We start from the raw sequence: 16,582 nt of genomic DNA, 5'->3' as shown, positions 1-16,582 counted from the left end.
GGGTTTGATCTCAGGTGACTTTACAGCTAGTATCAACCCGATTTATTACCCCGTTTGCCACTGCACCAGGGCACGGGATGAGCTGGGGTGAAGCGCCAGGATTGGCGCATCTAGTGGATGCGCCACGTCTGGGGTGCCTGCGGCCTGCTATTTTTAGGCTGTGAAGGCCCAATAACTATGGACCTTCCCACCCTGAGAATACCAGACCACAGCTGTCCGCTTTACCTTGGCTGGTGATCCAATTTGGGGGGGGACCCTACTTTTATTGTGTAATTATTAATATTTATAAAATAATTATAAAAAAGAGCCTGAGGGGACCTCCACATTGGATCCCCAACCACGGTAAAGCTGCCAGCTGTGGTTTTCAGGCTACAGCCGTCTGCTTTACCCTAGCTGGCTATCAAAAATGGGGGGACCCAACGTCATTTTTTTTTTTAACTATTTTTTAAATAGAAAAAATTAATGGGCTTCCCTGTATTTTGATTGCCAACCAAGGTAACGGCAGGCAGATGGGGGTGACAACCCATAGCTGTCTGCTTTATCTGCGCTGAGAATCAAAAATACCGCGGAGCGCTACGTCATTTTTTTAAAGATTTATTTTTACAGCACTGTGATGTCCAGCAATCAAAATACAGGGAAGCCCATTTTGTTTTTAGTTATTTAAATAAATAATTAAAAAAAATATATATGGGCTCCTGCTGCATTTTTTGTATTGCTAGCTAAGGGTAATCCAAGCAGCTACTGGCTGCTAACCCCCACTGCTTGATGTTACCTTCAATGGCAATGGAAAATCCAGGGAAGCATTTTTTATTTTTTTTGCCAAAAAACTACAAAAAAAGGACGTGAGCTTCGCCATATTTTTGTATGCTAGCCAGGTATAGCAGGCAGGTGCTGGAAGAGTTGGATACAGTGCCAGAAGATGGCGCTTCTATGAAAATGCCATTTTCTGAGGTGGCTGCAGACTGCAATTCGCAGCAGTGGGGCCCAGAAAGCTCAGGCCAACCTGTGCTGCGGATTCCAATCCCCAGCTGCCTAGTTGTGAAATTCATGAAATAATAAAAAAAGGGCTTCCCTTTATTTTTGGTTCTCAGCCGGGTACAAATAGGCAACTGGGGGTTGGGGGCAGCTGTACCTGCCTGCTGTACCTGGCTAGCATACAAAAATATGGCGAAGCCCACATAATTTTTTCAGGGGGCAAAAAACTTCTGCATACAGTCCTGGATGGAGTACGCTGAGCCTTGTAGTTCTGCAGCTGCTGTCTGTCTGGAGAAGAGCAGACAGCAGCTGCAGAACTACAAGGCTCAGCATACTCCATCCAGGACTGTATGCAGAATTTTTTTGCCCACCAAAAAAATGACGTGGGCTTCGCCATATTTTTGTATGCTAGCCAGGTACAGCAGGCAGCCACGGGCTGCCTCCAACCCCCAGTTGCCTATTTGTACCCGGCTGGGAACCAAAAATATAGGGAAACCCGTTTTTTTTTAATTATTTCACTTATTTCATGAAATAATTAAAAAACAAATGACGTGGGCTTCGCCCCATTTTTGTGTCCAGCCGGGTACAACTAGGCAGCTGGGGATTGGAATCCGCAGCACAGGCTAACCCGAGGTTTCTGGGCGCCTCTGCTGCGGATTTCAGTCCGCAGCCGTCCCAGAAAATGGCGCTCTCATAGAAGCGCCATCATCTGGCGCTGTATCCAACTCTTCCAACAGCCCTGGAGCCGGGTGGCTTGTTGGGTAATCATGAGTTAATACTGGCTTTGTTTTACTAGCCAGTATTAAGCCAGAGATTCTTAATGTCAGGGACGTTTGACCCGGCCATTAAGAATCTCCAATAAAGGGTTAAAAAAAAACACCACACAGAGAAAAAATACTTTAATAGAAATAAATACACAGACACACTTAGAGACGCCATCTTTATTACCCCCTGTCAGCCCTCCACGATCCTGCTCTTCTGTCTTCTTTCTAGTGTAGTAGTAGTGACGATTGTAGTGAGGAAGGATGAGGTTCCCCAGCTCATCACTTGGGGCTGGGGAACCTCATCCTCACTACAATCCTCACTACAATCCTCACTACAATCCTCACTAGTGTAGTAGTAGTGACGATTGTAGTGAGGAAGGATGAGGTTCACCAGCTCATCACTTGGGGCTGGGGAACCTCATCCTCACTACAATGCTCACTACAATCCTCACTACAATCGGGAAGCAGCGTGCAGCCTTCACTCCGTGAGTGATCAGTGCTGGCTGTCAGCGGTAACAGCGGTACCGCTGACAGACGCGTTACCATAGCAATGGTGCTCTCGGAGCCGCGGTTAGCGGTGACGTCACCGCTAACTGCGTTGCTATGGCAACGGTGATCTCCGTTAATGACCGGCTGTGTCAGCCGGTCCCTAACGGAACGGGGAGTCGACCGTGTGGTAGAGCATGTCGCCGGTACACGGCGATACACATATGTGCACCGTGTACCGGAGAGATGCACTCGCAGGTCCTACATGACGTGTCATAGTCATGTGACCAGTCTGTAGCCAATGAGATAATAGCCACGTGACTGGTCACATGGCTATTTTGACGTCACGATAGGTCCTGCATCTCTGCTGGCAGTGCCGGTCGCCGGGAGGATTCAGCGATCATCGGATGGAATAGCGGCAGGAGACAGAGTGCAGAAGGGATCGCGGGGACCGGTAAGTGTTATGGCAATGTTTATTAACTGTTTGTGTACATTTATCATGCATTTTTATGTGTTTGTTATTGCCTCCCATTATAGCCTATACGTTCGAGTTCGGTTCGTCGAACTGAACTCGAACGGGATCTCCGTTCGGCGAACCGCCTCGAGCCGAACCGGGACCAGTTCGCTCATCTCTAGTCCCTAATGCTGCCACAGTGATCGGTCATATTTTCTAATGTGACGCGCACTGCGATTTCAGGATAGAGCAGACCCAGGATCGTCGTGGGAGATCGTGTCAGTCTCATAGATGCATTTCATTACTTATCAAGGGCTCAGTGGCAGCTGTGAGCTGTCATTAACCCCTTATTACCCCAACTGACACTGCACTAGGGCAATCGGCATGAGTTGGGTAAGTTCCGGGATTGTCACACCTAATGGATGCGACAATCCTGGGTGGTTGTTGGCTACTATTTAAAGTCTGTAGAGGCCCAATAACCATGGGCAGCCCCAGCCTGAGAATACCTTACCCCAATTGTCTGCTTTATGCTGGGTATCAATATCTGGGGGACCACATGCTGTTATTTTTAAATTATTTAAACAATTAAAATAAAGCTGCATGGCGTCCCTCATATTTTGATACACAGCCAAGATAACACACACAGCTGTGAGCTGCAGCCTCCAGCTGTCTGCTTTATCTGCACTGGATAGCAAAATAAGAGAGACCCTATGCCATCTGACTGCAACCAATCACAGACATTGTCACAGAGAGTGGGCAGAGAAAGCAGTGAATATCCATGAGATTTAATGAGATGACACAGAAACAGTGTGACAGCCGCGTAGAAACTCGGTATGTATAATTTAATCCACACTCTGCTTTTTTTTGCAGCCCCTTAGCCTTTAGTAACACCATTCTATAACACTTCGGGTCTCTTAGACTTATATGGGGTTCGGTGCCCGGAATCAAGTTCGGGTTAGGTCCGGTCCAGGACCAGATTTAATTATTTTTTTACGTCCATCCGGACCCAACGAACCTTAGCATTTGAGGGTTCGACTATCTCTACTTAGGACTCATTGAAACATCCCTGTTTTTCACATACGCTAAAATATAGTACTGGTGTCATCAGTGTTTTGTCAATTTGTCATCAGTATTTGATTAATGTGTCATCAGTGTTTTGTCTTCATGTGTCACCAATATTGGGTCAGTGTCCCATCAGTGTTTTAGATCCATGAGTCATCAGGGTTGGGTAAGGATGTCATCAATGTTTTGGATCCATGTATCGTCAGTATTTTGGATCCATTTGTCATCATAGTTTGGTCAGTGTGTCATCACTGTTTTGGATCCATGTGTCATAAGTGTTTTATCAGTGGATCATCAGTGTTTGGTCAGTGTGTCATCATCAGTGATGGGCAAACCCGAAATGTAAAGTTTGGAGTCTGTACCAGATACCTAGTGTCCATGCATGGACCCTGAACACAGACTTCTCAGGGAAATTCGGGTTTGGCCACCTAGATAATGATAGAAATTTGTTTTAAAAAAAAACCCAAAGGAAAAAGAAAGAAAATATGGAATAAAGTAGGACTGTTATACTTACCAACCTTCCCTGCGGCTGTAACACTATTTCCGGGTATGCTCATTAACTCTTATACATAAGCACTGCTTCCCTCGCCCACTGTCAGACCCGGCGTCTGAGATTGGTTGCAGCCAGACTGCACCCTCACCCTGTGTGACTACATCTGTGATTAGTTAGGATCACATATGCTGTCCCTATAGTGTAAAAATAAATAATTTAAAAAAATGGCGTAGGGTCCCCCCATATTGTGATACCCAGCGCAGATAAAGCAGACGGCCATAGGCTGCAACCCCCAGCCATGCGCTTATCTTGGCTGTGTATCAAAATAAGAGGGAGCCAAAGCGGCTTTTTTTAATTATTTGAATAAATAATTTTAAAAACGGCATGCAGTACCCCCCAATTTTGATACCCAGCCATTATAAAGCCGACAGCTGGGGTTGGCATTCTCAGGCTGGGAGGCCAATGGTTATTGGGCCCTCCCCAGCCTAAAAGTAGCAGCCTGCACCCGACCACAATTGTCCATTAGATGGGACAAATCCAGGACTTTACCCAGTCTATCCCTATTGCCTTGGTGCAGTGGCAATCAGGGTAATATAAAGGCTTAATGACAGCTCACAGCTTTAGATTATTACTGAATAGGGGTCTATGAGACCCCCATTACTAATCCTGTAAGTGACAAGAAATAAACACAATAAATAAATAAATCATTTATTTTAAATAAAATACAAAAAAACACCCTCTTTCTCCAATTTATTAATCTCCCCCCCCAAACACACAGGTGAAACGTAATGCACATGGGGTCCCACAATGATCCCACAAAGCAGCACATTACAGAATATGACCACCCGCTGCTGCTTGAGGCAGACACTGACTGAGTTGCAGCTGTGAGTGGTGACATCACTGAGGTTACTTGTGGTCACAGGTGGGGTAATGTGTTCAGTGTGTCATCAGTGTTTTTAATCCTTGTGTCATTAGTGTTACCTCAGTATGTCATCAATGTTTTGGATCCATGTGTCAGCAGTATTTGGTCAGTATGTCATCATTAGTTTGGATCCAAGTGTCATTAGTGTATGGAGAGTGCGTCATCAATGTTTTGGAACCATTTATTATCAATGTTTTTTGGTCAGTGTGTCATCAGTGTTTTGTTTAAATGTGTCTTCAGAGTTTGGTCAGTGTGTCATCAGCGTTTGTTCAGTGTGTCATCAGTGTCTTTAATCCATGTATCACTAGTGTTAGGTCATTATGTCATCAATGTTTTGGATCCATATGTCATCAGTATTTGATCAGTGTGTCATCAGTGGTTTGAATCCAAGTGTCATTAGTGTATAGTCAGCGTGTCATCAATGTTTTGGATCAATGTGTCATCAGAGTTTGGTCAGTGTGCTATCAGTGTTTTGGTTCCAAGCGTCATTAGTGTATGACCAGCGTGTCATAAATGTCTTGGATTTAAGTGTCAACAGTGTTTGGATTCATGTGTCATCAGTGTTTGGTCAGTGTGTCATCAATATTCTGGTTCCATGCGTCATCAGTGTTTGGTCAGTGTGTGATCAGTGTTTAAAGCGAACCTGTCACCAGTTTTTCGGTCTATAAGCTGCGGCCACCACTAGTGGGCTCTTATGTACAGCATTCTAACATGCTGTATATTATAGCTCAGGCCGCTGTGTAGAACATAAAAAACACTTTATAATATTCACCTACAAGGTCACTCCGCTGCACAATGGTCGGATGGGTGGCACCGTTCTCCGGGACCGGCGCCTCGCCTTTTGGCCATCTTGGTCTTCCTTATTCTGAAGCCGTGGTGCATGATGCGTCTACGTCATACACACTCGCCGGCATTGAGGTCCTGCACAGGCACACTGCAATACTTTGATCTGCCCTGAGCAAGGAAAAATCAAAGTGTGCCTGCGCAGGACCTAAAAGCTGGCGTATGTGTAAGACGTAGATTTGGATCTGTGTGTCATCCGGGTGAAGTCAATGTGTCATAACTGATTTTCACAAATGGATAACTAATGCCATCTGTGTGCTGTACGTATTTTCACAGACTTATAGACTTTTGATACTTTTTATTCTTGATGAGTTTTGCACAGACACGAGCCATAAAAGAACACAGACATGGACATGTGAACATACCCATAGACAGGACATGTGAACATACCCATAGACAGGACATGTGAACATACCCATAGACAGGACATGTGAACATACCCATAGACAGGACATGTGAACATGGACATGTGAATGCGGACATGAAAACAGAGCATGTGACTATAGACTATTTGGTTATATCTGTGAAAAACACACAGAACATGTTTGTGCAACACGGACGTCTGATTCAGGTCTTCCATGAAGTCTGGGTGATTTTCATTAGATGCAGAAATGATTGCAAACAGTATATGAAACTTACTATTATATCTAGTTAGCCAACAAGAATATAATGTATGTCAATGATATTAATAAATGCATGAACCCTTTACCTTGTGGTCTCCTGGGCTAAACATACTTATGCAGCCACTTATCATCTTGAATACAAAGCCACGGTCCATAAACGTGAAACAGCGCTAGAAAACAAAGATTGTAATTTTTTGCCAAATTAAACAGTTGCAAAATCGCTCATCGGTGTCACACGCAACGGCATAGCTAATGCGGCCGGATGTGCGTCACCAAATCCGTGACCCCAACGAGTTCGCATTAGCGATGTCGTAGCGTGTAAAGCCCCCTTAACAAATGGGAATTATATGTAGGCATAAATACAGAAGTGGCAGAAAGTGTTTGTACCATTGACATTGTTGCCGAAAATGAAGAATTTCCTCCAGAAAATTATTGCAATTAGACATCTTTTGTTATACACGAGTTTATTTCCTTTATGTGTATTGGGACAACACAAATTAAATCTGAGAAATGAAGGCAAATTGGACATAATTTCACATAAAACCCCAAAAATGGTTGGGAGAAAATCGATGTCACCATGAACTTAATATTTGGTTGACCACCCTTCAGAATAAATAACTGCAATCAATCCCTTCCTATAACCATCATCAAGATTTTTCTACATCTCAACTGTTAATTTGGACCTCTCTTCTTTTGCAGACTGCTCCAGGTCTCTCCTATTACAAGGGTGCCTTCTCCCAACAGCAATTTTAACCCCTTCACCTCCAGGCAATTTTCCGTTTTTCATTTTCGCTTTTTCCTCTCCTTCTTCCGAGCCCCATAACTTTTTTATTTTTCCATCAATATCGCCATATGAGGGATATTGCCATTTTATTGCGGGACGAGTTGTACTTTTGAATGAAACCATTAGTTTTACCACATAGTGTACTAGAAAACGGGAAAAAAATTCCAAATGTGGAAAAATAATGAAAAAAGTGAAATTCTACAATGTTTTTTAGGCTAAGTTCACACTTCAGTTGTTTTGCATCAGTCACAATCCGTAGCCTTGAGGAATTAAGGAATCCTGCAAAATATTTTGCAGGAATCCAGTATTTCCCCATAGACTTCTATTAGTGACAGATTGCGACTGATGACCCTGCGTTGCATCCGCTGCGTCGCGGTCCGTCGTTTTTGACTGACCGCCGAGCGGGGAGCAACGCAGAATGTAACGTTTTTCGGGCCGTCAAAATTAACGCGCCGCACAGGAATCCGTCGCCATCCGTCAAGCTTGTAATGTATGTCTATGGTGCTGGATTCCGTCGTAATCCGTCTTACAACGGAATCCAGCGCAGGATTCAGTCATGCTCTACTGAGCATGCCCAGCATGTTTGGCACGCCCACTGGGCTGTCCCAAACACAGACGGATCATGACTGATCCGTCAAAAAACGGATGCACAGCGGATGTAACGGACGCAACTGATCCGTTTTTTCACAGGATTCCTGTGAAAGGAATCCTGTGAAAAACACATCAGTTGCATCAGTTGACATCTAAAAAACAACTGATCCGTTGCTGACGGACCTGACGGATTGAAAACAATTGAAGTGTGAACTTAGCCTTACTCACCATGTCCACTATATGGTAAAACTGATGTGTCATTATGATGATCAGTTCGTAGATACTAATGATCTATACTTTTACTTTTACCTAAGTGGTGAAAACAAATTCAGATGTTTGTCCCAAAAATGAATAACGCTTTTATCGCCATTTTCCGAGACCTGTAGAATTCTCATTTTTCAGGATCGGTGTCGTAGTGATGGCTTATTTTTTGAGCCTTGAGCTGACGGTTTTAAATACACCAGTTTTGTCTAGATGCACTCTTTTGATCACCTATTATTGCATTTTAAAGATATGTTGCGGTGACTAAAAAAACAATTTTGGCATTTGGAATATTTTCTCGCAATGTGTCAAAAACAAAATATGTGTATTTTTTATTTCTTTTTAACAGTTTTATTTTCAATGGGAAAAAGGAGGAGGGTGGATGATTTGAACTTTTAGTATTTTTTTATTTTTTAAAACTTTTTTTTACATTTTGTATTTTACTAGCCCCCCTAGGGGACTTTATCACTACACAGTCCGATGACCTGTGCATTTCTGCTGATCAGAGCAGCATCGCTCTGATCAGCAGAAATGCTCATCTCCTGTGAGTGTCAGCACTCAGTCAGCTCTCACAGGAAGTGAGTCATGGCAGTGTAAGGGGTCATCAGCTGATTCCACACTACCATGACAACACATTGGCGCGCCGCCGATAGTGGCGAGGAACGGCGCGATCGCCATGGCCCTTTAAATCATGTTGTCAGTGTTTGACAGCAAGATCTAAGGGGTTAACAGGCACAGGTGAATCTCGAGTAGGTCAACAGACATGTGTGGGGAATACTACAGGCTTGCCGCCGGAGTCCGCGGTAACTGGAAGGATGCGACCAAGGACGTACCAGTATGTCCTTAGTCATAAAGAGGTTAAGATCTCTCTAAAGCTTTTCAATGGAATTTAAATCCAGACTCAATGCTAGCAACTTCAGAACTCTCCTGCGCTTTGTTCCCATCTATTTCTGGGTGCTTCTTGAAGTATGTTTAGGTTCATTGTCTTTCTGAAAGACTCATGACTACACAGCAAACCCAGCTTGCTGACATCGGGCACTACAGATTTCATGATGCCTTGCAAACAGTCAAGACACCCAGTTCCAGATGCAGCAAAACAACCCTAATAATATTTGAATCTCCACCATATTTGACTGTAGGTGCTGTGTTCTTTTCTTTGTAGACCTCTATTTATTTTCAGTTAACAGTACAATGATGTGCTTTACCAAGAAGCTCTATCTTGGTCTCATCTGTCCATAAGATGCTTTCCCAGGAGGATTTTGACTTACATACTTTTTGGTAAACTACAGTCTAGTGTATTTATGCCTCTGTGTCAGCAGTGGGGTCCTCCTTGGTTTCTTGCTATAGCGGTTTATTTCATTCAAATGTCAATACATAGTTTGGACTGACCATGATGCACCCTGAGCCTGCAGGACAACTTCAAATTCTTTGGAACGTGATTGGAGCTACTTATTCACTATTCCAGACTGTCCTGCGTTGCAACCTTTCAGCATTTTTTCTCTGCCGTCCAGCTACAGTGCCATGGATTGTAAACCTCTTCTGTTGTGCCCCGTGGACAAAGGAACATCAAGATCTTTGGAGATGGATTTGTAAAATTGAGGTTGTTGATATTTTCAACAAATTTAGTTTTTAAGTCCTCAGACAGTTCTCTTGTCCTTTTTCTGTTCTCCATATTTAGTGTGGCACACACAAACACACAATGCAAAGATTGAGTCAAGTTCTCCCTTTTTATCTAGTTTCAGTGTGATTTTCCTATTGCCCACACCTGTCACTTGCTACAGGTGAGTTTGGATGAGCTTCCCATGCTTGAAACAAAGTTGTTTACCCACAATTTTCGAAAGGTGCAACAATTTTGTCCGACCCATTTTGGGGGGTTTGTGTGAAATTATGTCCAATTTGACTTTTTTCCCCTCAGTTTTTTTATGATTTCCAATACACACAAAGGAAATAAACATGTGTATTATAAAACATGTGTAACTGCAATAGTTTACTGGGAGAAATACTTAATTTAGTAAAACAATTTAAATGATACAAACACTTTCGGCCATGACTCTGTGTTGGAATTTTGTTACTCAGGGTTTGTTGATTGTTCCAACTTTTAGGGGTTGTCTCACAATAGGCATTTATTGCATATTCATAGGATATCCCATAAATATCTAATAGACACAGATTACAAAATATGTTCATGTTAATAAAGCCTAACTTTTTCTTTTTTTAACCAAAATTAGGCCCACGCTAACATAAAGGGATTTTATGAAATGAAACTTATTTCTGCTATCTCTATGTGAACATGAAAAATTAAAGGGGTTGGAGCGATGGTCCATCATATGGATCTCCACTCCTTGACTGAAGTGCTGAAGACCAGTTGAACTCTAGGCTGGGCTATATCTTGCAGTCCCATACAGTATGAATGGAGTGGAGGTGTGCATGATCGACCACCGCTCCATTCACATATGTCCACCACTTAATTTACTTTTCAGAGCCCCAGTTCATAGGATTGTGGGGCCCCAGCAGTCAGACTCCCAGCAGACGTTATCACCTATCTTATACACAGAAGATAACTTCCAAACTTGGTTGAACTCCTTTATGAAAAGAAAAAAATACACAAACAAAATACATTTTAAATAATAAATTTTAAAATAAAAATAAGCCCCAATTGGATTTATTACGTCTTCCCCTGCCCAGGAGATGTGGTATAAAGAGACCATGTCCCTGTACGGTCAGACACGGCCATTACACAGTACATAGCAGAGGCACATGTATAAGATTATCTCAGTAGAGGAAAAAAAAAGTTAACATCAAATTGTGGAACTTATTATTAGTTATCTTTATTTAAATGGGTCTATCCTCTTTCTATAGGATAGGTGAAAACTTTCTGATCACCGCGAGTCTTGGCTAGGGGAGGAAGCAAGAGCGTATACAGACAGGACAGCAAGGGATAGCAGATGCTGCATTCTGTGAGGTAAAACATTTCTCTGCCTGTGTAAAAACATGTTTTACCAATCAGAATCAGCTGTAATCCCATGCTGTTTATTCTGTATGTTCTCTTTTCCTTCCTCCGCTGTTCAGGAGCTGTGAGACGTTCATAGCATGTCCCGTTACAGTCAGACATGGTCGTTAGACAGCACATAGCAGGGGTACATTTATAAGATTATCTCAGCACAGAAATATTTTTTAACACATCCAATTAAAATGTAGTTTGTTCATGGGAAAACCTTGTGAGAAAATAGAATGCATTTTATTCTTATAGAAACCATCTTGTCTTATAACTAATGATGTCATAGGGTTCTGGTAACACTGATGGGGGGAAGTTTTACATTTCTATACATACCCCTGCGGCTCTTATTGGTGCATAGTTCAGAGTAGGTATTTCTTTGTTTGAGGTACTATATAAGCTGGCCACATGATCTAATAAAACAAAAACTTTGAGTACACCACAAAGCGTGTGTGCTGCAATGAGTTCCCGAGCGCTCGGAAAACAAATCTTACTAATTTGGAGTTCCAATGGCATAGAAGGAGTGTATTTCGCTTACAAACCCTTTAATAGAGCCCAAGCAAACAATGGGCTAAACAGAAAACTACAATAGGAACAAAAAGAATCAATGATCAACTGTCACCTTCAGAAACCAGGCAATGCTGGAGTTAGCCCTTTTTGTCTCCTCCATGGCATCTTTGTATTTCCAAATGATATGGTCAGAGAAGCTCATGACAAGTGATTCCAATTCGTTGTGGAAGGTTTTAGGGAACCTTTTAGTGCGCTCAACCTTACAAATGGAGGAAAGTTTCAATCAGAGATAAATTGCTGCACACTCACTCACTGGATATAACAGAAATATAAAAGATCTAAATGCGCTACCTCTAGAGGTGTTCTAAGAGCTGTCATATGTCAGGTGGAAACAGAAAGGCAGTAAAAGAAATGCTTTTAAGAGGTCTGACAACAGCTTCTTCATTGTTGTTACAAATAATGCCATAACTATAAGTTGTACAGATGACTGTATGATGTGATGACGCAGAATGTATTTTTTTTTTTTTACAAAAGAAAGTAGTTGTTTCATATAGCAAAGGTGGCATATTTTCAGCAACAGTAAATCTGTATGTCAAAATTATAGGAAAGTTATGAAAAATGTGTTATAGTATAGACACTACTATCATGGTATCAACATGTATTATTATGAAGGTGTTATTTAATGGTCACTATCTTGGAATTCAATGTCTACAGCTGCTCAGGAATCAAATTTTTGCCTCTGTTGCCCCCTGAATGTGGCTTCCCACTAGTGTCAAACATACTACTGGTGCAACTTGTACAGTTGCACAAGAGCCCAAGAAGGGGGCCACTTCTACCTCCAAAACAGGTGGAATAGTGCAGCATGGTGAGCTATTGGACTGCTAAGGGCCCGTATACTGTACTCTTCTTGGAAAGGCGTACTTTATTGTCTGTGTCCGCTCCTGCTCCCCATCTAGGGTCATGGGGGAATTGAAATTGTTGCCATGATCTAAGCTAAATCACTGGCAGTTAAACAAGGTAAAATCAGGTTAATTGGTGACCTTTATGATCAGTGTTGGACTGGCTACCGGTGGGTGCTTCGGGGTTTAACCCGGCCTGTCCGCAGCTGTCATGAACTGAACGCCGTTGAATTAGTCAGCGCTCGCGGTTCAGTCCTGCAAACCCTGAGTTCAGTCCAGGCTGCACTACGGAGCTTAGGTGAGAGCTCTGGAGTTCAGTGCAGGTAACCAGAGCCAGGCCTGGTATTACTGGTGGTTCCTCCGGTAGCCAGTCCAATTCTGCTTATGATCCTATCCCTCTATTGGCTCACAACCTACAAAATGTAGAGAATCTCTACTGTAGGTACTAATATATGAGACTATTTAACCTCATGAGGACACCGTCAATTTTATTTTATTTTTTTATTTACTTTTTTCATCTCTGCCTTTAAAGGAAGAGTTGTATTTTGTTTAATGAAACCAATCAATTTACCATATAATGTAATAAAAATGTTAAAAAAATCTTTGTGGAATGACTGTTCAAACCAAGTACAGGCGCTCGTGCATCATGGTGAGACCACCTGCTTGTTTGCCCTCTATCTCCTCTGCTCTGTGAAGCCAGAGTTGTCAATCAAAGAAGAAGGATGGGTGGAGATAGAGGGAAAACAAGCAGGTCGGAAGGTGAACTCAAATGATTGGCCCCACCATGCTGAATGAGTGCCTGTACTTGGTTTGAACAGTCATTCTGTTATAACAGAGACCATTTAAAATGTTCACTCTATGGGAAAAATGGCATGTAAACTTTATTCTGGTCAGCTAGGTTAAGATGAGTCCAAACTGATGTAGTGTCTCATGTTTTACTTCTTTTTAAAATATAATAAAACACATTGCTTTATGATGTCATACTCTAAGGGGTACTTTGCACACTACGACATCGCAGGTGCGATGTCGGTGGGGTCAAATCGAAAGTGACGCACATCCGGCGTTGCTGTCGAGATCGTAGTGTGTGAATCGTTCTTGATATGATTAACGAGCGCAAAAGCGTCGAAATCGTATCATCGGTGTAGCGTCGGTCATTTCCATAATTTTGGAAGGACCGATGTTACGATGTTGTTCCTCGTTCCTGCGGCAGCACACATCGCTGTGTGTGAAGCCACAGGAGCGAGGAACATCACCTTACCTGCGTCCCAGCTGCAATGAGGAAGGAAAGAGGTGGGCGGGATGTTTATGTCCCGCTCATCTCCGCCCCTCTGCTTCTATTGGCCACCTGCCGTGTGACGTCGCTGTGACGTTGCATGACCTGCCCCCTTAGGAAGGAGGCGGTTCGCCGGCCAGAGCGACGTCGCAGGGCAGGTAAGTTCACGTGAAGCTGCCGTAGCGATAATTTTCGCTACGGCAGCTATCACAAGATATCGCAGCTGCAACGGGGACGGGGACTATCGCGCTCGGCATCGCTACCATCGGCCTGCGATGTCGCAGCGTGCAAAGTACCCCTAAGAGCAACAACATTTTATTAATTTACAGTTTACCCAGCCGTGACAATTTTATTTTTAAATATTTGAATCAGTTTTTTACATCCTATTTAGTCCTCCTGGGGCCTGAAGATGTGTTCATTTAGTGGCAGTTACAATACACTAAGGCATAATATAAGCCCAATGTTGGCAGACCTGGAGGCCTCCAAAAATTGTAGATGGACAATGCTAGGACAGGTATTATCCTGACTCAAATTTGGCACTTTTTCAATGTGTGTGCATATAATATTGTACATATAGTGTGTATGACTATATATGATGGGCACCATCTCCTCCAAAACTAATGCAGGGGAAGTCTTCAGGAAACTCCTGGATTTAAAGCATTCACAGCTGCTTGGACCTTGTATAATTGTAGAAGCAAATCTTAAAGCAAAGGTTTTTTGTTTTTAAATTAATAAATTGTGTCCTCTCCAGAATAGTCCGTTTGATGGCTGCTAAACCCTTGTTTGATGTTTCTATGCATATGAAAGGTTAAAAAAAAAAAGAATAGAAAATAAGACTCAGTATTTTAGGAAACAAGGTGAAAGATCTTCACAATATGTGCTAGATTCACATTTACCACAATTTCAGACTTCCTAGAACAGAGGTAGCAGTCATAGCAGAGTCATTCTTGGTGCCAGCTCACACCGCACAATGATCAGACATGTCTTTAAAAACAGAAATGTATGCTGCTCACTGTCTTCATGTTATTCTGCAGCTCACTCACAAGTGACAGAACATATATACCCAACAATTTACCTGCATCATGTCTTTATCACGGAGATGTTGAGCCATGGACTTGATAATTATTTCAAAGAAAAACTGGGAGTGCTGTCAAAAGAATACAAATCCGCTGTTATTTCTAGTAAGTCGGTGCCTAACTTTTAGAGAAATGTATATATACTAACTGTACTACCCGGCTTCGCCTGGGTTAATAACTGCTGTTAACAAAATAGAATGTATTAACAAAAATGTATTCTGCACACAAAAACCACAAAACAAATAAATAGAAATGTAATTATTAAAAGGCAAAAACTAAGCTAATAGAAGCATTTCACAACATATATTTCAACACCCCAGATATTCCACACAGATTTAACTAAATTGGCCAAGTAATGTGCTCCGTCTGTCTCTTTCCAGGTCTGTCTCTTTCCCCGTCTGTCTCTTTCCCCGTCTATCTCTTTCCCCGTCTGTCTCTGTCTGTCTCTTTGTATGTGTCTATCTCTCGGTTTCTTTCCCCATCTCTCTCTTTCCAGGTCTGTTGCTTTCCCAGTCTGTCTCCCCATCTCTTTGTCTGTTTTTTCCTGTCTCTTTCCCTGTCTGCCTGTCTCTGTCTGTCTCTTTTCTTGTCTGTCTCTATTTCTCTGTCTTTTTCCCCGTCTGTCTATATCAAGGTCCGTGTCTTTCCCCATCTATCTTTGTCTATGTCTCTGGCTGTCTCCTCCTTCCCTGTCTGCCTGTCTCTGTCTGCATGTCTGTCTGTCTCTTTCCCCATCTGTCTCTTTCCAGGTATGTCTCTTTCCAGGTCTGTTTCTTTCCAGGTTTGTCTCTGTCTCTTTCCCTGTCTGTCTCTATCTCTCTGTCTCTTTCCCTTTCTGTCTCTGTCTGTCTCTCTCTCTCTATCCGTCTCCCCACCGACATCACACATTCAGCTTTATATAGTAGATATATATATATATATATATATATATATATATATATATATACATACACACACATATATATATATATATATATATATATATATATATATATATATATATATATATATAAAAAAAATACACACACACTACGGTTCAAAAGTTTGGGGTCACCCTGACGATTTTGTCTTTTCCATGAAAAATCATACTTTTATTATTATCTATTTATTTTTATTATCGAATGAGTTGCATAATGAATAGAAAATATAGTCCAGACATAGACGAGGTTAGAAATAATGATTTTTACTTGAAATCATAATTTTCTCCTTCACACTTTGCTTTCGTCACAGAATGCTCCCTTTGCAGCAATTACAGTTTTGCAGACCTTTGGCATTCTAGTTGTTAATTTTCGGAGGTAATCTGGAGATATTTCACCCCATGCTTCCAGAAGCCCCTCCCATAAATTGGATTGGCTTGATGGGCACTTTTTGCGTACCATACGGTTAAGCTGCTCCCACAACAGCTCAATAGGGTTGAGATCTGGATACTGGGCTGGCCACTCCATTACAGATAGAATACCAGCTGCCTGCTTCTTCCCTAAATAGTTCATGCATAATTTGGAGGTGTGCTTTGGGTCATTGTCCTGTTGTAGGATGAAATTGGCTCCAATCAATCGCTGTCCACAGGGTAT

The 16,582-nt window shown here is 42.3% G+C and overlaps 1 protein-coding gene across 6 annotated transcripts in view; it reads right to left on the bottom strand.

Moving 5' to 3' along the window:
• Positions 1-16,582, bottom strand: part of DOCK10 (dedicator of cytokinesis 10) — a 439,835-nt gene that overhangs the window by 105,288 nt on the left and 317,965 nt on the right. For all 6 annotated transcript variants that reach the window (XM_075340778.1, XM_075340775.1, XM_075340774.1 and 3 more), the window contains exons 27-29: positions 15,011-15,082; positions 11,876-12,022; positions 6,709-6,792 (exon numbers count right to left, since the gene is read on the bottom strand). In XM_075340778.1, coding sequence (XP_075196893.1) covers positions 6,709-6,792; positions 11,876-12,022; positions 15,011-15,082 — 303 coding nt within the window. The remainder of the gene's footprint in view (positions 1-6,708; positions 6,793-11,875; positions 12,023-15,010; positions 15,083-16,582) is intronic.

Source organism: Anomaloglossus baeobatrachus, chromosome 3 (assembly GCF_048569485.1).
Source record: "Anomaloglossus baeobatrachus isolate aAnoBae1 chromosome 3, aAnoBae1.hap1, whole genome shotgun sequence".
Classification (NCBI taxonomy): domain Eukaryota; kingdom Metazoa; phylum Chordata; class Amphibia; order Anura; family Aromobatidae; genus Anomaloglossus; species Anomaloglossus baeobatrachus.
The sequence above is the reverse complement of the archived record's forward strand: the minus strand, read 5'-3'. Positions and strand labels throughout refer to the sequence as shown.